We start from the raw sequence: 22,956 nt of genomic DNA on the forward strand, positions 1-22,956 counted from the left end.
CTGATAGTGAGGGGAAATGCAGCAGTCTTGTGAGTAATACATTTCAAAGGAGTGTTATCAATTGCAACCACAGAAATAGGTGATGACAAAGGTTTGGATTTCAATTTAAGGTTTTCCAAAAACCCTTTATCAATCACATTAAGTGTTGAACCACAATCCACAAATACCTGAAATTCAATCAAATCTCCCTGCAGAGTAGTACTGCCAGAAAGAAACACTCCTGCAGAGCGTAAACAAGCTATACGGGCGTAACTGACCTTTTTTTTTTCTTTACTTAAACGATGCTCACAATACTTAATCAAATGATCGGCTTTACCACAATAAAGACACAATCCCTCGGTAATCCTCCGGTCTCTTTCCTGAGAGCAGAGTGACATCGCCCCAACCTCCATCGGTTCTCCGTCATCAAAGCAGATTTTCTGGGGACTAGGAACTGACATTACAGGAGTCTTTACCTCATTGAGCCTGGACCTCAGCCTCCTGTCTATACGAACAGCTAACTGCATAGCTTCCTGCAGTGTCTCAGGTGCAGGGAATGCAATAAGCAAATCCTTAACCCTTTCACTCAGACCAGCAAGAAATAAACATCTCAGCGCCGAATCATTCCACTTAACTTCTGAAGCCCATCTCCTGAAGTGTGTGCAATAATTTTCAACATCATCTGACCCCTGATTCAAATGCCTGAGTTTTGATTCAGCAGATGAGATTCGATCAGGATCGTCATATAATAGCCCCATAGCAGAAAAAAATTCTTCAAAAGACCTTAAACACGGATCATTAGGCTGGAGAGAAAAGGCCCACCCATGTGGTTCATTGCGCAAAAGTGACATAATAAAACCAATGCGCTGTGATTCATTCCCAGAGGACCTTGGTCTCAAACGAAAATATAACAAACAAGCATTTTTAACGGAAAAAAAATCTTGCTGTTTACCATAAAAAACATCAAGCAGTCCTACCTTGGGTTTGACAAAATGCGCTCCAGAACAGCTACTCACGTGTTGCTGAAGCTCGGCCACCTCCAGAGACAATCCCTGCAGGCGTTGAGCCAACTCCTGGACGGAAGCCATACTGATCCCCGAATTTCTTTCCTTTTAGTTTTTTTGGGCTGGACTTACTGTTATGTTCTGCAACAAGTACTAAGGAAAGATAGGGGAAAGCTGTCCCTACAGTAAGACTAAGCTGAATCCCTACGATGTAGCGGGCTGCCTGTTCCTAGCAAACAGACCCGCCTTAGTCCTCGGCTAGTCTGAATGAAGACCTATAGAATTAAGGGAGGGGTCCCTAAAAGAACTAAGGACTGGGACAAAAATGGGACACCTCCTAAACAGAGAAGTTGTTGCAGAACACAAAAAGACAAACTTTGTGTCCCAGAGGACCAAGCGAACTAACAGAGAAAGGCACCGAAGCACCTGGCTAGAGAAACAGTCAAACACTGAAGTCCAGCACAAGGACGGAGCTGGAATATAAAGGCAGATGGTCACGTGACCGCAAAACACAAGATGGAAAAAACAAACAGGAGGGTTCTAACAGTTACACTGACAAAGTCAACATTACTAGAAAAAAACAGTTTCAAATTGCCATTACCATTGGATGTAGAGTTTTGCAGGTGAAAAAAAAACATGCTTGGAAAGGCCCAAGTAGAGGGTTCAGCCCCCAGTTTCTTAAACCTTTGGTAGCAGCTAAGACTTTTATCTTGTTGTTTCTGGTTTGTCGGAGGGCAGCCAGAAACAAGGAAGGCTCTCCTTAAGGTTTGAAGAAGGGAGACCATCGATCCTTAGAGGGGCTTTTGAGTCAGATGGTTAAGAAAAAAGTTTACAGGGGTTTTTCCTCTTTTAGGAGAGTGCCAAAGGAGTAGCTACAGTTTTGGTTGGGGGGGGGGCGAAACTTCTGATTGGGCCCCTAACCAGGTAACCCTGATTACAACTATGGTGGCGCATCCTAATAGTGGATGTAGGGGAACCTCAGCAGATGACCGCGCTGTTACTAAATAAAAATCTCTATACAAAAACCAACACTGATAATACTGCTATATAGTAACTATATAGTGGTAGATACCAGTCCTGCAGAACACTAAAGAGATTACAGTACAGGTACAGTATATATAGTACCTTACAGGTGACGTTCTTTCTAATTAAATCGTTCACTTTTCCCGTATTTTCCATCTGGCCCAGACCAACACGACAACTTCTCCATCCAGGACCTGCACAAACTCCTCATCCTGCTGATACACCAATACTGAGCCGCTGCTGCCGTGTCCTTATTACTGCACCTGCTGTGTGCCCTCTAAATGATCAAACAAACCTCTAGACTATAGAAATGCCGTGTGCAAGTGCCCTAGAAAACAAAGTCCACATTTTGCCCCCTAGAAGGTAATAGTGCCCTCTGTTGCCCCTTTGACAGTCACAATAACCTGAGTTCCCCTATAACGATAACAGCCCACTTAACATTTAATAATGTCCTGAGTCTCCCCCCATGTACAGCTCCCCTATACACAGTATGATTCTCTCCTATACATAGTATAATGCCCCCTCACTGTATAGTACTCCCACACAGTATACTGACCCCTTAGTAGCCTCCAAACTGATGGCACCAACACTGTATGATGGCCACCTAACTATACGAAGACCCCACATTATTTCCCACACTGTATGGTGGCCCCCTAAATAGCCTACATTTAGTATAATGCACCAGATAGTCCCCAATATAGTATAATGCACTCCCCATAGGCCTCTATAGTATAATACACTCCCCACAGGCAGACTCTATATAATAAAAAACACCCCATAGGCCTCTATAGTATAATGCACCCCCATAGGCCTCCATATAGTATAATGGACCCCATAGGCAGAGTATATAGCATAATGCACCCACATAGGCAGTCTATATAGTATGATGCACCCACATAGGCAGAGTATATAGTATAATGCACCCCCATAGGCAGAGTATATAGTATAATGCAGCCTCATAGACAGTCTATATAGTATGACGCACCCCCATAGGCAGTCTATATAGTATTATGCACCCCCATAGGCAGTCTATATAGTATAGAGCATCCCTAATGGCAGAGTATATAGTATAATGCACCCCCATAGGCAGAGTATATAGTATAATGCATCCCCATAAGCAGAGTATTTAGTATAATGGACCCCCATAGGCAGAGTATATAGTATAATGCACCCCCATAGGCAGACTATATAGTATGATGCACCCCCATAGGTCTCTATGTAGTATAATCCCCTCCCCATAGGAAGAGTCTGTAGTATAATGCAGCCCCATAGGCAGCTGCTCCGAGTGCCCGCACATCTTCAGAACAGCGGACACCAAGTGATGACATCATCGCGCCCGGTCAGTGACGTCAGGCGCAGAGGGGACTGATGGGAGAGGGATCGTCATGCTCCCTCTCTCATCATTGAACTGTCTTGGGGTGACTGGCGGGGGACCCGATGCAGGCACCGGGGCCTCCTTCTCAAGGGCCCGATAGCTGATGCCTGGCAGTGCAGGGACATTGAGTCTCCCGGCTCTGCCCCAGGGTGTAACTGTATTGGCATGCTGTGCACGCCGATACAGTTACACTGGCGCAGCTAAGGGTGGGTCCCCTCAGAGTGCATGGCCCGGGGCCACCACCCCTCTGCCCCCTAGCAGCTACGCTACTGGAGAGTGCCTAAGATGGACTGCATCCTTGTACACATTTCGTGCACCATTCTGGGTTTTGACTTAAAAGCTTTCAATTAATTTAATATAAAGGGCAATACAAAACAGAGAAGATGTAAATAAGTAGCGAATACTGTACGTGGTTAAGATTATGAATCAGCACTGGACAAAGACTTTAAAGGGAATCTGTCACCCCTCTGGGACCTATCAGACCGCTAATATAGTCATACAGGTGATAGAAATGTAAATCTATACAAACCTGTATGCTCCATATTAGCCGTCTTGTGGCTGTGAAATTGCTTTTTATAAAACCATTTTCCTAGGATTGGCGTCCGGGGGACGCCAAGAAATGCCCACCTATATGCTTAATTTAAATATCCCCCCCTCCCCTGCACGTCACAGGGCCCTGTGACGTGCACTCTAGATCTGCACATCCCGCGCATGCACAATGCACCTATAACTTAAGCCGCGTTTAAGCTGAGGTGTCAAGGCATGTATCTCAAGATGACACGGCGTGTACCAGAGGGGACACGGCGTGTACCTGAGGGGTCAAGGCGTGTACCTGAGGGGTCAAGGCGTGTACCTGAGGGGTCAAGGCGTGTACCTGAGGTGTCAAGGCGTGTACCTGAGGGGACAAGGCGTGTACCTGAGGGGACACGGCGTGTAGCTGAGGTGTCAAGGCGTGTAGCTGAGGTGTCAAGGCGTGTAGCTGAGGGGACACGGCGTGTAGCGGAGGGGACACGGCGTGTAGCGGAGGGGACACGGCGTGTAGCGGAGGTGTCAAGGCGTGTAGCTGAGGTGTCAAGGCGTGTACCTGAGGGGACACGGCGTGTACCTGAGGGGACACGGCGTGTATCTGAGGGGACACGGCGTGTATCTGAGGCGTCACGGCGTATATCTGAGGCGTCACGGCGTGTATCTGAGGGGACACGGCGTGTATCTGAGGGGACACGGCGTGTATCTGAGGGGACACGGCGTGTATCTGAGGTGTCACGGCGTGTAGCTGAAGAGACATGGTGTATCTGAGGGGACACGGTATAACTGAGGAGACACGGTGTATCTGAGGAGACACGGTGTATCTGAGGGGACACGGTGTATCTGAGGGGACACGGTGTATCTGAGGGGACACGGTGTATCTGAGGAGACACGGTATATCTGAGGAGACTGTGCAGGTGACTGATACCGTCCCCACACAGCGCGAATCGTTTACTGCCGCACATCCCCTCAGTGAGGAGACATTCCTGACCCTGCAATCAGACACCGCGTGTATCGGCGCCCCGCCCCCTCCTCGCCAATCACCTCGCCAATCACCTCACATCTTCCCGCCCTCTCCTCATACGTCCATGACGTTCTCCTGCCTCCGCAACCCGCCGACGTAATATGTCCTGCGACGTGGTGACGTCATGAATGATAGAAGCGAGCGGGGAGGAGCGCGCGGGGAGCTGACCGCTGCGTGTTAACCCTTCTCTCTCCGGAGCGTGGCGCTTCATGGAGTCATCATTGGTCTGCGGGCGGCGACAGGGCGGGGGCGCACCCGAGTGACGGAGCCGGGCACACCGGCGGCAGGTGACAGCTGCTTCTATCTGCGTGTGATGTGGTGTACACTGTGCTGATCTGTGTCTGCCTGTATACAGTGCTGTACATATACACAGCGTCATATACCGCCCCTCATAGACATGCACACGCCGTATACCGCCCCTCATATACGGGCGGGCACACGCCGTATACCGCCCCTCATATACGGGCGGGCACATGCCGTATACCGCCCCTCATAGACATGCACACGCCGTATACCGCCCCTCATATACGGGCGGGCACACGCCGTTTACCGCCCCTCATATACGGGCGGGCACACGCCGTATACCGCCCCTCATATACGGGCGGGCACACGCCGTATACCGCCCCTCATAGACATGCACACGCCGTATACCCTCATATACGGGCGGGCACACGCCGTATACCGCCCCTCGTATACGGGCGGGCACACGCCGTATACCGCCCCTCGTATACGGGCGGGCACACGCCGTATACCGCCCCTCGTATACGGGCGGGCACACGCCGTGGACCGGCCCCTCGCATCCAGGCACACGCCGTGTACCGGTCCCTCGCATGCGGGCACACGCCGTGGACCGGCCCCTCGCATGCGGGAATAGACATATACTGCCCCTGATATACAGGTACATTCTGTAGACCGCTCCCTTACAGGATATAACAGTAATGTATGTATGTAGTGACTGCACCAGCAGAATAGGGAGTGCAGCTCTGGAGTATAATACAGGATGTAACTCACATTACATTACTGACCCTGTACTGATCCTGAGTTACATCCTGTATTATACTCCAGAGCTGCACTCACTATTCTGCTGGTGCAGTCGCTGTGTACATACATTACATTACTGATCCTGCACTGATCCTGAGTCACATCCTGTATTATACTCCAGAGCTGCACTCACTATTCTGCTGGTGCAGTCACTGTGTACATACATTACATTACTGATCCTGAGTTACATCCTGTATTATACTCCAGAGCTGCACTCACTATTCTGCTGGTGCAGTCAGTGTGTTCATATATTACATTACTGATCCTGAGTTACATCCTGCATTATATTCCAGAGCTGCACTCACTATTCTGCTGGTGCAGTCACTGTGTACATAAAATCAGTACAGGATAAGTAATGTAATGTATGTACACAGTGACTGCATCAGCAGAATAGTGAGTGCAGCTCTGGAGTATAATACAGGATGTAACTCAGGATCAGTAATGTAATGTATGTACACAGTGACTGCACCAGCAGAATAGTGAGTGCAGCTCTGGAGTATAATACAGGATGTAACTCAGGATCAGTACAGGATCAGTAATGTAATGTATGTACACAGTGACTGCACCAGCAGAATAGTGAGTGCAGCTCTGGAGTATAATACAGGATGTAACTCAGGATCAGTACAGGATCAGTAATGTAATGTATGTACACAGTGACTGCACCAGCAGAATAGTGAGTGCAGCTCTGGAGTATAATACTGGATGTAACTTGGGATCAGTAATGTTTTTTTACTTTGCTAAAACAAAAAATCAAAGCGTGGTAAGACATTTCAGCTATGTTTTAAGAGTAATTACCCTCCACACGCCCCGATGCTTTTTGTGTAATGTGCTGGTTAAATGACACAATCGCACTGACCGCCCATTATTGCAGTTATTTCGTGGTGAGTGGCGACACATTACCAGAATAACAGGTCGCTCAGCTACAGATTATTGACAATTTCCAGGTTGTCTGTGGCTGATTCAGTGGAAATGCGGCATTACCAGCAGCCCTGGACATGAGTAGGTTATTTGGCCGAATATGTCATGGCTGGATCTGCACTAGATACAAGTCCGATAATGCACAACAAAAGCTGCAAACAGAAAGATAATAAACAAACAGCGACCCTCATAATATGGCACTCAGGCTTGAGAATTGGTAACTAAATTGCCACAGCCCGCCAAGATTAGCCTACTCAAAAACATATAGAAATACGGAGAACACATGAGTAATATGGCATAAAAGACAACTTTATTGGATAATATTAAAAAACATGATTAGATTAATCACAGTGTAACAAGAGAGACATGGAGTACAGTGAAATGAAGCACAGCAACACCATACAATGTAAGGGAGGCCCAGATATGTGTCCCATATAAGTGGGAAAGGCGGAAGAAATGGGAGTAGTTCAATTATAATCAAATTTGTACAAACATAAAATATCCCAAATTCTCACCAAATCAGAGGGCCCCCAGATAGAGTAGGGTGTCACATGAAGTGCGGCGGTTGCAGCACGCCCCGACGCGCGTTTCGCCCACATTAGATGAGGCTTTCTCAAGAGACTCTGTATAGAATAGCAGAAGGACCTTCTTATGTACGCCCCCAGATGTCACGTGTTGAATCTTGAGAAAGCCTCATCTAACGTGGTGAGAATTTGGGATATTTTATGTTTGTACAAATTTAATTTTAATTGAACAACTTCTACCATTTCTTCTGCCTTTCCCACTTATATGGGACACATATCTTTGTCTCCCTTACATTGTATGGTGTTGCTGTGCTTCATTTCACTGTACTCCATATCTCTTGTTACACTGTGATTAATCTAATCATGTTTTTTTTAATATTATCCAATAAAGTTGTCTTTTATGCCATATTACTCGTGTTCTCCGTATTTCTAAACACAAAAATAATGCAGAGATTTCCTTTACAAGACTCGGCTCTGCAGCATCTGCATGTACAGAAAAAAGCAGAATGATGTAAATATCATTATGAAACTTTGCCCTCCGGTCATTCCCCATTAATAGACTGCAGCGTGAAACGTTAATGATTAATACGCCTCATGGTGAGACTCCAGGTAGCCGGGGGCACTGCGGTTTTGGGAAAGACTTCAGGCAGCTTGGCGTAGTTCACACTTGTAGTAAGTACGGTACTTTACGTGAAAGTTTGATTGTGAGCTTGCCCAATTTGGCCTATTACAGATTGAAGGGGTTCTCCGGCGGCTCTCACATCCACATGGAGACGTGAGAGGAGCTGATGACGTGATGTCAACTGCTGACTGTGTTTCCTATTAGTATAATCCCTGCTGGGCTCCCACAAATCCTCACAGCAAAGCGAGAGATGTGCGAAGTGAGAGACACAGACCTGTTTTGCTGCTTTCACATATGTTTTCTGTCACCCCAGGGATGTATTTGCAGTTGCTCTGTTCAGTACTGCTGCTTAATGTCCCCCATACTGCTGCTTTCTAGTAAGTCTTGTATCTCACCCCAGTGCTGAAATCACAGCAACACTGATCACTTCTGCTGTTTAATGTTTACCATGCTGCTTTTTAGTAAGCATTTCATCTCCCTACAGTCCTGGATTCACAGTTACAATGCTCAGTTCTTCTGTATAATGTCCTCCATGCTGGTTTTTAGTAAGCATTTCATCTCACTACAGTCCTGGATTCACAGGTACACTGCTCAGTACTGCTGTATAATGTCCTTCATACTGCTGCTTCTTTCTAGTGTTTTATCTCACTGCAGATCTGGATTTACCACTACTCTGCTTAGTATTGCTGTATAATTGTATAGTTTTAAGTTTGTTTTTTTTCTCACCCCATCGCTGTATTCACAGTTTCTCTGCTCAGTACCGCCAAATAAAGTCCTTCGTTCTGCTGTTGCTTCTGAACATGTGCTTCTTAGACAGGGGAAGAAGGATCCCTCATGTCTGTGTCTGCTGTGTATGGGAGACATTACAGCGGCTAGTTTCTACTCACAAGCTCAGAGATAATAAATAATAGAGACTGTAGCGGGGAAACCGGCAATGACTTCAGGATAGAAGTTATATAATGGCTAGAACGTGTTTTTTTTTTTTTTTTTTTACATATGATAGTAGTATGTCTCACTAAATCAAAACGTCACAGCACGCTACGTTCCCCGTTCCTGGCTGTAGAGTCAGTCACGTGTGCAGCCACTCTCCAGCTGACACTCGACTTCTTGTGTGTCTCAGGGCCCACCCATGATGTGCTAATTTTTTCGATGAGATTTAGTACAACCCCCTGGTATCTTTTTATACTTTTTTGACATTGTGATTCCCTTCCCCCACCTGTTTTCAAAGTATGGAGCCGTCCTTGCTTTGGCGGATGCGTTGCCTCCTTACAATGGCCTCCTCACACTCTTTGAATGTATGTCATATAGTCCAACATTTAGGCCCAGGGCGACAGCGTGACACTTGCTGGTGATCTGTTTTTGCTGTAAATTCAAGGGACACCATAACGGTGTCTTTTGTTGGATTTTTATTTTTTTCAGCACTTCTCTTGTACAGTCGGCTAGAGTTAAAAAAGGTTATTTTTATTTAAGATCTATGCCTTTGGGCAATGTATGGTATACAGTTGTGTGAAAAAGTGTTTGCCCCCTTCCTGACTTCTTATTTTTTTTACATGTTTGTGTCACACACACATGTTTTAGATCACAAAACAAATTTAAATATTAGACAAAGATAACACAAGTAATCACAAAATGCAGTTTTTAAATGAAGGTCTTTATTACTAAGGGAAAAAGAAATCCAAACCTACAGGGACATGTGTGAAAAAGTGATTACCCCCTCTCCTTAAAACATAAATTAACTCTGGTTTATCACATCTTTGGGAAGCTGAGTACAATTTCCCTAGCTACATACAGGCCTGATTACTGCCACACCTGTTCTCAATCAAGAAATCACTTACTAGTAGCTGCCTGATAAAGTGAAGTAGACCAAAAGATCCTCAAAAGCTAGACATCATGCTGCGATCCAAAGAAACTCAGGAACAAATGAGAAACAAAGTAATTGAGATCGATCAAACTGGAAAAGGCTATAGCCATTTCTAAAGATTTGGGACTTCAGTGAAACACAGTGAGAGCCATTATCCACAAATGGCGAAAACATGGAACAGTGGAGAACCTGTTGGCCGGCCAACCAAAATTACCCAAAGAGCGCAGCGACGACTCATCCAAGAGGTCACAAAAGAACCCGCAACAACATCCAAACAACTGCAGGCCTCACTTGCCTCATTAGCCTCAGGTCAGTGTGCATGACTCTACCATAAGAAAGAGACTGGGAAATGTCATGCATGGCAGAGATCAAAGACGAAAATCACTGCTGAGCAAAAAGAACATAAAGGCTCATCTCAGTTTTGGCAGAAAACATCTTGATGATCGCCAAGACTTTTGGGAGAATACTCTGTGGACTGACGAGACAAAAGTTGAACTTTTTGGAAGGTGTATGTCCTATTATATCTGGCGTAGAAGTAACACAGCATTTCCGGAAAGGAACATCAAACCAACAGTAAAATATGGTGGTGGTGGTAGTGTGATGGTCTGGGGCTGTTTTGCTGCTTCAGGACCTGCTGAAGCGCACTTGGGTTTTGCAGCAGGATAATGATCCAAAACACACCAGCAACAACAATTCTGCAGAGATGAGTGGCCAAAATTCCTTCAGAGCGTTGTAAAAGACTCATTGTCCGTTATCGCAATCGCTTGATTGCAGTTGTTGCTGCTGAGAGCCCAACCAGTTATTGGGTTTAGGGAGCAATCACTTTTTCACACAGGGCCCGGTAAGTTTGGATTTCTTTTTCTCTTAATAATAAAGACCTTCATTTAAAAACTGCATTTTGTGGTTACTTGCGTTATCTGTTTAATATTTACATTTGTTTTGTCATCTGAAACAAAAGAATAAGAAATCAGGAAGGGGGCAAACACTTTTTCACACGACTGTATATTGGCATGTAAAACTGCGAGTCCCAGCATGCAGTTCCTTATCTGTCAGGCTGCAGGATTTTAATCCTCCTATATCTTACACCATGCCACTTGGCCAACCCCACAGATTGGCACACGCGTGCCCTGATTATTAGTGATGGCACTCCCTGATAACTGCCTCGCAATCTGCATGGAGATCATTTATAAAGGTACGCGTCCACCTGGCTGACCAACGCTTAGATACCATCCCATGGTCGAGTACAGGTGAGCCAACTCCTTCATGCTTCCTCCACCCAAAAATGTCACCGTGCCGTATGCCTGGCAGGTGCGCTGTGCCGTATGCCTGGCAGGTGCGCTGTGCCGTACGCCTGGCAGGTGCGCTGTGCCGTATGCCTGGCAGGTGCGCTGTGCCGTATGCCTGGCAGGTGCGCTGTGCCGTATGCCTGGCAGGTGCACTTCCATGTAGTTAAGAGGATGTGATGACTTGTTCTCTGTATATAACACGTCTGGGATTATGGTAATTGTGCCTAGTGTTTCTTACTATTATGTAGTCACCGGATAATTACTTAATAGTTGTAAACAGGCAGACACGATGTTATGAAAATGAAGCGAGCGACGCGCTGGAGCCGAGTGATTCATCCTTTGTTCCCAGTTTACGTCGCCGTATGTAACAATCGGTGTAATTATTCACAACACACTTTCTCTATAAATAACATAATATCAGTTTAGAAACGTGGAAGGTAGATCAGGGCGAGAAGAGGTGAGGAGGACGTCATATAAGCTCCTACACTTACGCTTGTGTCCTCATGTATATGGTTTCCGCCCTGTGGCTTTCCAGTGATTGTAACTTTTACATATCCTGACAGCCGCGTGCAGGGAGTGAAGAGTTTTGCATCTACTGGAGATCTATGGAAAGATCCATAATATTGTATCAGTTCTATGGTGCAATTAATTTTCCTACAATTTATCACGTTTTAACCTGAGAGCAAATTGCTGTGGCCAACACTCGGATTTCTGCTCTGGATGTGCTGCAATTCTACAGGAAGAACACATTTTTCTGTATTTTTTTTTCCATGGCTCGGACAGTAATCCACTTGGATTATTTTTTTTTGTATTCAGGGGCATGTGGACTAGTTTGGGAAATTACCCTTCACTTGCATTAGAGGCAGATTTAGGCTGTGTGACCACGATGCGTTTTTTAAGTGCTTCCGCAGCGGCAAAAACCCTGCAGAAACGCTTTAAAAACGCTTGGTAGAAGGCCTGCCATGTTCCCCAATGATGATCCACGTGTGCTGTGCACATGCTGCGGAAATTTCTGCTGCGGATTATCATTGTGGAAAAAAACGCAGCACTACCAATTATTTTGCGGAAGCGCTGCGTTTTCACCGCCATTGACTTGCATTGGAACGCATGGATTACGTATCACTGTATCTGTACATGCAGAATCCATGCGTTTCAATGTGCGGATAGCACCCGGGTCTGGAGAAGAGGAGACTCTCCTCCGGACCCGGGTACCATAGAAAACTGTAAAAAAAAGAATAAAATAAAAAATAAAATATTTACCTTCTGGCGGCCCCCGGTGTCTTTATCCTGGCTTGCCGGCAGCTGTGGACTGAAGGACCTGCGCTGACGTCATTTAGTCATGTGACGGCAGGTCCTTCAGTGTACCGCGAGCTGCCGGCAAGCCAGGACTTAGCGAATAAAGACTGCGTGGGCCATCAGAAGGTAAGTATAGATTTATTTTTTTATTTTTTACCATTCTTTTGAGGTCACACTATATAAATCCATGCCGGATGCTGTTTGCATGGATTTATATAGTGTGACCAAGTTCTCAAGAACTTTCCAAGTGATGTTAAAATCGCTTGGAAAGCTCTTGTCAACCTGCATGCGGAAATGCATGTGAAGAACGCTTCACATCCGCATGTCCCTGGCAGGAAAAACGCATGTACAATCCGCATGTACAATCCGCATGCGTTTTTTCTGCCAGGGAGATGCAGAAACGCTCAGGAAAAAATCCTGAGCATTTCTGCATCGTGGGCACATAGCCTTCATGTTTATTTCAGGGGTGTGGGGAATCCTGGATGGAATCCTCATTAAATTAGTAAAACGGGAACAGAGACTTTTCAAGTTTAGCGGTCATTGATGCTCTGATGCTGCAGATACGGGATGGAGGGACATGCCGAATATTAGATGTGTGTGTATAACTCGCCGTCTGCATCAGCAGTTTCATCCAGCTTTGCTTTAATAGTGGCAGATATGTGTAGCCATGATGAGAGAAGAGAGTGAGCGTGTCATCAGGAGCCTTTGCATAGCAGATATTAGAAGTCACAGGTCATACTGAACTCGGCAAGTTGTCATTTATCCTCGAATATGCCTAGTTTCAATGAAGGGGAGGACACGCGTGTGGACTATTTGAGATAGTAGACTACAACGTTTGGCTCATCTGGCTAGCTCCGGCAGTCACATAGATGACGATTAGAGCGATGGCGAGCCACTGCTCCATTTTTGCATTTCAGAGCCACGATCGTGGGAGCGAAGACGGTCTCAGCATTGTATCCCCCAGCAAGTCGATAGGTGATAACGTGCCCCTATAAGCCTCGTGTGGTTGTCCCGGACAGCCCTAGCCCTTCATTTTGCGCGATCTGCTGCAAAAATTTTTTGGTGGATCAGGACCTAAATGGCGAAGTCTTGCCGGGGTCAGATGTGTCTTGAGGTTTGGATGATCGGTGTCTGTTGCTGGCACCACTTAAAAAGAAATTTGTCTCAGACCCATTGACTGAGGGGGCATTGTGGGACTGTGATGGTGGGGAGGATAAGAAGAAATGGGCTCTGCTGTGACTATGGGGAAAGCAGAGGTGAGGCTGCGACAGTTGGGGAGGTGTCACTGCTGGAGGGAGGGAAATGCTGCGTTTGTTCTAACTTCTTTTTCTCTTGCGTTTCAGAGCCATGGTGTCATGGAGAGGGGTCTACTTTGTCTGCACTTTGTTTCTGGGAAGTTTTTTCGGGAGCATTTTCATGCTCGGCCCATTTCTGCCTTTGATATTTGTGTCTCCGAGCTGGTATCGGTGGCTGACTGATCGGATCGTGGCAACGTGGCTGACCCTCCCCGTGGTAAGAGAGACGCCTGTACCATACAGTCCTGTATTCACCATAGAGACATGTGAAAATCCTCTTCCCATTACAACCAATGCCATGTAGGATAGTGTAATGTATGTACACAGTGACTGCACCAGCAGAATAGCGAGTGCAGCTCTGGGGTATAATGCAGGATTTAACTCAGGATCAGTAATGTAATGTATGTACACAGTGACTGCACCAGCAGAATAGTGAGTGCAGCTCTGGAGTATGTTACAGGCTGTAACTCAGGATCAATACAGGATCAGTAATGTAATATATGTACACAGTGACTGCACCAGCAGAATGGTGAGTGCAGCTCTGGAGTATAATACAGGATTTAACTCAGTATCAGTAATGTAATATATGTACACAGTGACTGCACCAGCAGAATAGTGAGTGCAGCTCTGGAGTATAATACAGGATGTAACTCAGGATCAGTAATGTAATGTATGTACACAGTGACTGCACCAGCAGAATAGTGAGTGCAGCTCTGGAGTATACTACAGGATGTAACACAGGATCAGTAATGTAATGTCTGTATACACTATATGGAGGAAAGTATGTGCCCCCTCCACATCCCCCTCCAGGAGCTTTTCTGATCTCCATCTACATCCCTAGACATTAATATGGAGTCGTCCTCTGCAGATATAACAGCTCCGCTCTTCTGGGATTTTTAAAAGATTTTTTGAGACATTTCTGAGGTCAGATCCTGATGTTGGGGAGAGTCCAGGCGCACAATTATAGGATGGGGCAGAGGTCTGGGCTCTGTGTGGCCACTTATGTTCTCCCTCCATGTCTGTATGGATCTTGTGCTCTGGGCACAGTCATGGGAGACAAATAAGGGTCTTCCACAAAGCTGAAGCTACAATTGTCCACAATGTCTTGTGCTGAAGATTAGGATTTCCCATCACTGGAGCTGAGGGTCCGCGGCCGCCCCTGATAACAGCCCATAGCATTATCCCCCTCCCCCATCTGTACAGCGGGCACAATGCAGTCAGGGGGCAACGTCCTCCTGGAATCACCAAACCTAGATCCCTCCATCAGACGCAGATAGAGAAGTGCGATCCGTCACTGCACAGAACACGTCTCCTCCAGAGACCAGTGGTGGTGGCTTTACACCACTGCATCCGACGCTCGGCATTGTGCTTGGTGATGTACGGCTGGATTAAGCTTCCGGCGGGGGCGCAGTGTTTGTGCTGATACCAGAGGAGCTCTGGACTCTACAGTTATGGGGTCAGCAGAGTGGTAGTGACTTTTTTGTCCTCTGCTTCTCAGCACTCGGCCCCCCACTCTGTAACGTTACGGGGGCTCCACTTCGTGGCTGAGTTGCTGCTTTTCCTTCCATTTCTCAATAACATCAGTCATAGATGATGGGGGAAGATCCAGGAGGAATGTCATGGACGGACTTGTTACCCCAGTGGCTCCTATTACAGGACCGCGCTGGTATCAGTGAGCTCCGCACCACCGGCTGGTCTGTCACATGGTAGTAAAGGCAGACGACATAGCGGAGGTTTTACACCGGGGGCGAGTGGGGTCGAAGGTTAAGCTGAATTTCAGTGATTGCTGTGTCCCGTCCGTCATTATGTCTCCTGTCTGTAGAGGACTTTTGGGCTGTGAATAAACTCTGGTTTCGCCGTCTGTTTCAGGCTTTGCTGGAGTTGGTGTTTGGCGCCAAAGTGGTAATAACAGGAGATGGATTTATTCCGGGGGAGCGCAGTGTTATAATCATGAACCATCGGACCCGGCTGGATTGGATGTTCCTATGGAATTGCTTATTGAGATACAGTTACCTCCGGCTGGAAAAAATCTGCCTCAAATCCAGTCTTAAAGCCGTCCCGGGATTTGGTGAGTGACTGCTCCTTCCACCAGTTAATATCCTGCTGTGTATGTATATAATATATATTAATATGTCATTGTACAAGACTCAGATTTTTTTCTCTTACTTTTATCTTGCTTGGTGCAAACCTCAGACAAGCTGCTGATGTTGGATCGGTCACTCGTACAGCTGACCAACTTGTTAATGGTTTCCATTCACCAAGAGTTTTCTTGTCTAGAGAGGACTTGCGCCGTCGCTTTCCCTTTTTCCAGTACAGTGGCGGCACACACTTTCTTTTAGATGCATACCCGGTTCGGACTGCAGACCCTGACAGTCTGACTCTTTCGGCATCCATGGGAAGAAACTTTGGTCTAATTGCTTTTCAGGACCCTGCACTTTGAGCTGATATCCTTCACCACTAAAGATGGTGAAGAGCTACAGGTGCATCTCAATAGATTAGAATATCATCAAAAAGTTAATTTATTTCAGTTCTTCAATACAAAAAGCGAAACTCCTATATTATATAGTCATTACACACAGAGTGATCTATTTCAAGGGTTTATTTCTGTTAATGTTGATGATTATGGCTTACAGCCAATGAAAAAACAAAAGTTATTATCTCAGTAAATTAAAATAATTAACAAAAAACATCTGCAAAGGTTTCCTGAGCATTTAAAAAAGGTCCCTTAGTTTGTTTCAGTAGGCTCCACAATCATGGGGAAGACTGCTGACTTGACAGATGTCCGGAAGGCAGTCACTGACACACTCCACAAGGTCCCAGAGTCTGGAGGAAGAGTGGAGAGGCCACAATCCAAGCTGCTGGAGGTCTAGTGTGAAGTCTCCACAATCACTGATGGTTTGGGGAGCCATGTCATCTGCTGGTGTAGGTCCACTGTGTTTTATCAAGACCAAAGTCAGCGCAGCCGTCTACCAGGAGATTTTACAGCACTTCATGCTTCCCTCTGCCGACAAGCTTTTTGGAGATGGAAATGTCATTCTCCAGCAGGACTTGGCCCCTGTCCACACTGCCAAAAGTACCAATACCTGGTTTACACACAACAGTATCACTGTGCTTGATTGGCAGCAAACTCGCCTGACCTTAACCCCATAGAGAATCTATTATAGAGAATCTATTATAGAGAATCTATTATAGAGAATCTATTATAGAGAATCTATTATAGAGAATCTATTATAGAGAATCTATTATAGAGAATCTATGGGGCATTGTAAAGAGGAAGATGAGACCCCAGAGCCAACAATGCAGACGAGCTGAAGGCTACTATCAAAGCAACCTGGGCTTCCATAACCCCTCAGCAGTGCCACAGGCTGATCGCCTCCATGCCACATTGCCACATTGATGCAGTAATTGATGCAAAAGGAGCCCGACCAAGTATTGAGGGCATTTACTGAACATACATTTCAGTAGGACAACATTTCGGGTTTTAAAACTATTTTTCAAGCTGCTGTTATAAAGTATTCTAATTTACTGAGATAATGACTTTTGTGTTTTCATTGGCTGTAAGGGTGCTTTCACTTTGCGTTTTGTGTTCCCATCGTGGCATACTTCCTAAAATCCCCCGCGAAACGGGGTCCGGACGTATGCTGTGGCGATAGACCGCAATGGTGACGGCAGAGCGAACGTGAGCTCTTTTCGGGAGTGTACGCCCACAGGACAGACATAGGCTCAGGTTATTTTTACTGCATGTTAAATCCTGTATAAACAAAGCCCCATAAAAACATTGGTGGTGGTGGTTTTTATTTATTTTTTTATCTCACGTTAAAGTTTTTCAGTGCATTATATGGTAATATGAATGGTTTCGTTCAAAAGTGCAACTCATCCCACAAAAAAACAAACCCTCATGTGATGAGGTCAATAGAAAGATCAAAAAGTTATGGCGTTTGGAAGAAGGGGAGGAAAATATGAAAGTGCAAAAATTGGAAAGTGGGAAACCACAGCTGGGTGGTGGGTGAAGAAGTCAGTTTTCCATTTTCACCTTCCGGCCGTGTCTGGACCTGCAGCGGACGCTCCCATGTTTCCTTCGCTCCCCTTTCTTTTGCGCGGTGGATTCTTCGCTGTCCACCGCTCTCTGGGTTTTCGTCTTATTTAGATCTGAGCATCACCACGTCCCTGGAGAGCCGGACCTTCTCATCTGCTTCTCTCCGGACTCCTGCCGCGCTGGTAATCTGTTCTGTGTGGAGCTCAGGTGACAGATGTGGAAAACACAGGATGCGAGACGGACGGCTCTGTTTCCGATCTCTTATATTGGGAGACTGGCCAAGAGCCGAGCCGCCTGGAGGAAATTACCTTTCTTAAAGGGAATGTGCCATCAGAAAATGATCAGATTTTTGTGTTAAAAAAAATAAGCATATATACACTGCTCAAAAAAATAAAGGGAACACTGAAATAACACATCCTAGATCTGAATGAATGAAATATTCTCATTGAATACTTTGTTCTGTACAAGTTTGAATGTGCTGACAACAAAATCACACAAAAATCATCAATGGAAATCAAATTTATTACCCAATGGAGGCCTGGATTTGGAGTCACCCCAAAATAAAAGTGAAAAACCCACTACAGGCTGATCCAACTTTGATGTAATGTCCTTAAAACAAGTCAAAATGAGTCTCAGTATTGTGTGTGGCCTCCACGTGCCTGTATGACCTCCCTACAACGCCTGGGCATGCTCCTGATGAGGTTGCAGATGGTCTCCTGTGGGATCTCCTCCCAGACCTGGGCTAAAGCATCCGCCAACTCCTGGACAGTCTGTGGTGCAACGTGACGTTGGTGGATGGAGCGAGACATGATGTCCCAGATGTGCTCAATCGGATTCAGGTCTGGGGAACGGGCGGGCCAGTCCATAGCTTCAATGCCTTCATCTTGCAGGAACTGCTGACACACTCCAGCCACATGAGGTCTGGCATTGTCCTGCATTAGGAGGAACCCAGGGCCAACCGCACCAGCATATGGTCTCACAAGGGGTCTGAGGATCTCATCTCGGTACCTAATGGCAGTCAGGCTACCTCTGGCGAGCTCATGGAGGTCATGCTGAAGGATGTTGCAGGCAGCAGATCGCTCTCCATGGTGTCTCCAGACTCTGTCATGTCTGTCACATGTGCTCAGTGTGAACCTTCTTTCATCTGTGAAGAGCACAGGGCGCCAGTGGCGACTTTGCCAATCCTGGTGTTCTGTGGCAAATGCCAAGCGTCCTGCACGGTGTTGGGCTGTGAGCTCAACCCCCATCTGTGGACGTCGGGCCCTCATACCACCCTCATGGAGTCGGTTTCTAACCGTTTGTGCAGTCACATGCACATTTGTGGCCTGCTGGAGGTCATTTTGCAGGGCTCTGGCAGGGCTCCTCCTGTTCCTCCTTGCACAAAGGCAGAGGTAGCGGTCCTGTTGCTGGGTTGTTGCCCTCCTACGACCCCCTCCACGCCTTCTGCTGTACTGTCCTGTCTCCTGGTAGCGCCTCCGGACACTACACTGACACACAGCAAACCTTCTTGCCACAGCTCACATTGATGTGCCATCCTGGATGAGCTGCACTACCTGAGCAACTTCTGTGGTTTGTAGAGTCCGTCTCATGCTACCACGAGTGTGAAAGCGCAACCAACATTCAAAAGTGACCAAAACATCAGCCAGAAAGCATTGGTACTGAGATGTGGTCTGTGGTCCCCACCTGCAGAACCACTCCTTTATTGAGGGTGTCTTGATAATTGCCAATAATTTCCATCTATTGTCTATTCCATTTGCACAGCAGCATGTGACATTGATTGTCAATCAGTGTTGCTTCCTAAGTGGACAGTTTGATTTCACAGAAGTGTGATTTACTCTGAGTTATATTCTGTTGTTTAAGTGTTCCCTTTATTTTTTTGAGCAGTGTATATATATATTTGGCAAAAATGTATGTGTATGTTTTTTTTTTACACCGCAATCTGTTAAAAATTATTAAAATCATAAAATTCAGGGATTTAGCCTCCTGATTGTAAGCAAAATGAAATGTTTCTGTTCACGGACACCAAGGAGAGAGTTTTAAGCTGCTTGGAAACTTAAACATATACTAGAACTTTTAAAAAAAAACTTTTACAGAATTAATTCAGAATCCTTATTTTTGCGATGTCCCATTAGACGCCCTTTTACGAGACCATGGCTTTGGATTCCTGGGCAGACAATTTACAGGTGAAGTCTGATTTTGCAACTAGTCTTAAAGGGGTTGTTTTCATGGGTGGGAGTCCTGTGTTCTTGGTTGGGAAATGGAGAGCGTCTCTCACTCTGGAGGACTCTGGTCCTGTCCTTCATTTCTCAGTCATCCCATTCATATGAATTGGATTTTGTGTTATACTTCATTTCTCCAGCGGAGGCACTGCAGGGAGTATCGATCATTTAACTACCAGGTTGAATTAGAAATTGCAAGGTCTCTTTGTAATCGGTCTATTGTCAAAGGACCCATGCAATAATTAAGTATTGGAGATCCCTTTAACTATGGAATCTATTCATTAAATATAAATACATGGGGGCCAGGGGATTCTTTTTTTTTTTTGTCTGTTTTTTGGTGTTAGAAAGTCACACACTTTGTTGCCTGTTGTTTCTGTCCCTTTAAGATGCCTTCGCCCCTTACCGCATTCTCTGCGCTCTTGTTTTCCTCTGGTTGTTCTGTTTGTTTTCCTTATGCCAAGATTCCAGCAGATTTTCCCCCTTTTCCTCCCGAATCTTCGCTCGTGCAGTCAGCTGGTTCTGTTAGATTGCAGCTGGAACTTATTTTACCTTTAATGGTCAAATGAAGAGTGCATGAAATCCCAGAAATCCTAGAAAGTGACTATATAAGGTAGAGGCTGCGCCGTGCCCTCCGCTCCCTGCATTCCTCCTCCACGTATACCTGCTCCTCTCCACTGCTTAATCCAGACCTAACCCCCACGGGACCCCGTCCCCCGCAGCTCACTTATTGGCTTTTTTTAGTTAACACATTCACTTTGTTATTGCAGTTTTTTTTTTTATCAGAAAATGATCTATTGTTTGTAACAGGTCTTTGTGTTTTATATACTTTTTTATTTAGATTTTAATTTTTTTTTTAATAACTTTCAATAAAAAAACAAATGCGCAATCTTGCAATTCTAAAACTGGCCACTATGACTATTTTAGACTCGTTCTCCCTATTCTTTCAGGAACCGTTTTCAGCAGTTCTGTTATCAGAATGACAGACAACGTCTCTTTAAATGGCTGATAACACAAGATCCACCTATGACAATAGGTGATGTCACAGCTCACCTCCTCCTCCTGTACAATGACTGATAACACCTCTATATACAGTAGATAACACAGGATCCACCATTCACAATAGGTGATATCACAGCTCACCTCCTCCTCCTGTACAATGACTGATAACACCTCTATATACAGTAGATAACACAGGATCCACCATTCACAATAGGTGATGCCACAGATCACCTCCTCCTCCTATCTTCACAATGACCTCTGGCTCATTAGATGCTTCAGTAGATAAGATTGGGTCTGAGTTTCTTCATCTGATTATTATGGCTAATGTGCGTGTTTTTCCTGAAATAGGAAGGTAGAGACTAAAAAAGCCCCATTGGCCAATGATAATGTTTAAAAAATACATTAAACACAAAATCCTGATTTAACCAAAACATATAAATCTTAAAGGGGATGCATTTGTCTCGAGGTACCTTTTACTAAGGAACCAAAAATATAATATTTATGTAAATTAGATGGAAAGTTCCCAGTGGGCAGGACCATGCCATGAAAAGGGTCTGGTTGGAGTCAGAAAAACCTCCTCACCGTACTAGTACAGTGTGTTTTCACTGTGCCCGCCACTGAAACCCAGCGCATGCTCTGTCCTCTCCTGGGCAGGCGCATGTGCAGTAAATGCCTGACCGTGGACCCTTAGAACTACTACATATCTGTCACAGCTTAATTAGGACGATGCCCACGTCTGGTACCTGCTTACCGCGCCTACACAGCCCCAGGAATCAAATGACTCGTGCCCTGTTGAGCGCTTGGCTATGCCCGAATCCAGGGTTTAATGTTAACGATGCAAGTATGTGCGCAGGGGTTCAATGAGGCCTATGCAAACAGATGGAAGCTAACTGAATTGCGTATGCGCTTCCCTGGGACCGGCCGATGCATGCACAGGGGTTCACTGAGGCCAACACTCACACCTGGGAGCTCACTGCGCATGTGCTTCCCTGGGACTGGCTGATGCATGCACAGGGGTTCACTGAGGCCAACACTCACAGCTGGGAGCTCACTGCGCATGCGCTTCCCTAGGACTGGCCGATGCATGCACGGGGGTTCACTGAGGCCAACACTCACACCTGGGAGCTCACTGCGCATGTGCTTCCCTGGGACTGGCTGATGCATGCACAGGGGTTCACTGAGGCCAACACTCACAGCTGGGAGCTCACTGCGCATGCGCTTCCCTAGGACTGGCCGATGCATGCACGGGGGTTCACTGAGGCCAACACTCACACCTGGGAGCTCACTGCGCATGTGCTTCCCTGGGACTGGCTGATGCATGCACAGGGGTTCACTGAGGCCAACACTCACAGCTGGGAGCTCACTGCGCATGCGCTTCCCTAGGACTGGCCGATGCATGCACAGGGGTTCACTGAGGCCAACATTCACAGCTGGGAGCTCACTGCGCATGCGCTTCCCTGGGACCGGCTGATGCATGCACAGGGGTTCACTGAGGCCAACACTCACACCTGGGAGCTCACTGCGCATGTGCTTCTGTAGGACCGGCCTATGCATGCACAGGGTTCACTGAGGCCAACAAGGTTCACTGAGGCCAACACCCACACCTAGCAGCATTTTTTCATGAATGCCACCACCGTGTACCACAGTTTTGTGAGACTTTTGCCACCATTAGGATGACAGTGCCAACAATTTGTCCTCTTGCTTGACTTGAATCCGCCCTCTCGGCACTTGAGACTTAATGCATACAGAATTAAGGTTTGTTATTTAAAGGGACTCTGTCAGCACAGGCTGACTGTGCAAACCAAGCACAGATGCTTGGTGCACTCTTGGTGTGACCAAAAAGTTCAGAGTACCTTCCCACCTTGTTTTCCCTCTACCTCCACCCCTCCGTCTTGTTTGACAGTTCTGGTTTAATTGCGGTAGATGTGG

General features: G+C 46.2%; 1 protein-coding gene across 2 annotated transcripts in view; it reads left to right on the forward strand.

Annotated features, from left to right (window-relative positions):
* Positions 1-5,002: 5,002 nt before the first annotated feature.
* LCLAT1 (lysocardiolipin acyltransferase 1) overlaps positions 5,003-22,956 on the forward strand; it is a 104,461-nt gene continuing 86,507 nt past the window's right edge. Inside the window, exons 1-3 of one of the 2 annotated variants that reach the window (XM_073671800.1) lie at positions 5,003-5,217; positions 13,822-13,990; positions 15,643-15,841. In XM_073671800.1, the coding sequence (XP_073527901.1) occupies positions 13,826-13,990; positions 15,643-15,841 (364 nt within the window). In that variant the 5' untranslated portion in view covers positions 5,003-5,217; positions 13,822-13,825. Of the gene's footprint in view, positions 5,218-7,966; positions 8,086-13,821; positions 13,991-15,642; positions 15,842-22,956 lie in introns of those variants that run through there. The other variant, XM_073671801.1, reaches the window with a different exon arrangement.

This window comes from Phyllobates terribilis, unplaced genomic scaffold (assembly GCF_046119375.1).
Source record: "Phyllobates terribilis strain yellow unplaced genomic scaffold, ASM4611937v1 Scaffold_3__8_contigs__length_932513732, whole genome shotgun sequence".
In the NCBI taxonomy this organism is placed as follows: Eukaryota; Metazoa; Chordata; class Amphibia; order Anura; family Dendrobatidae; genus Phyllobates; species Phyllobates terribilis.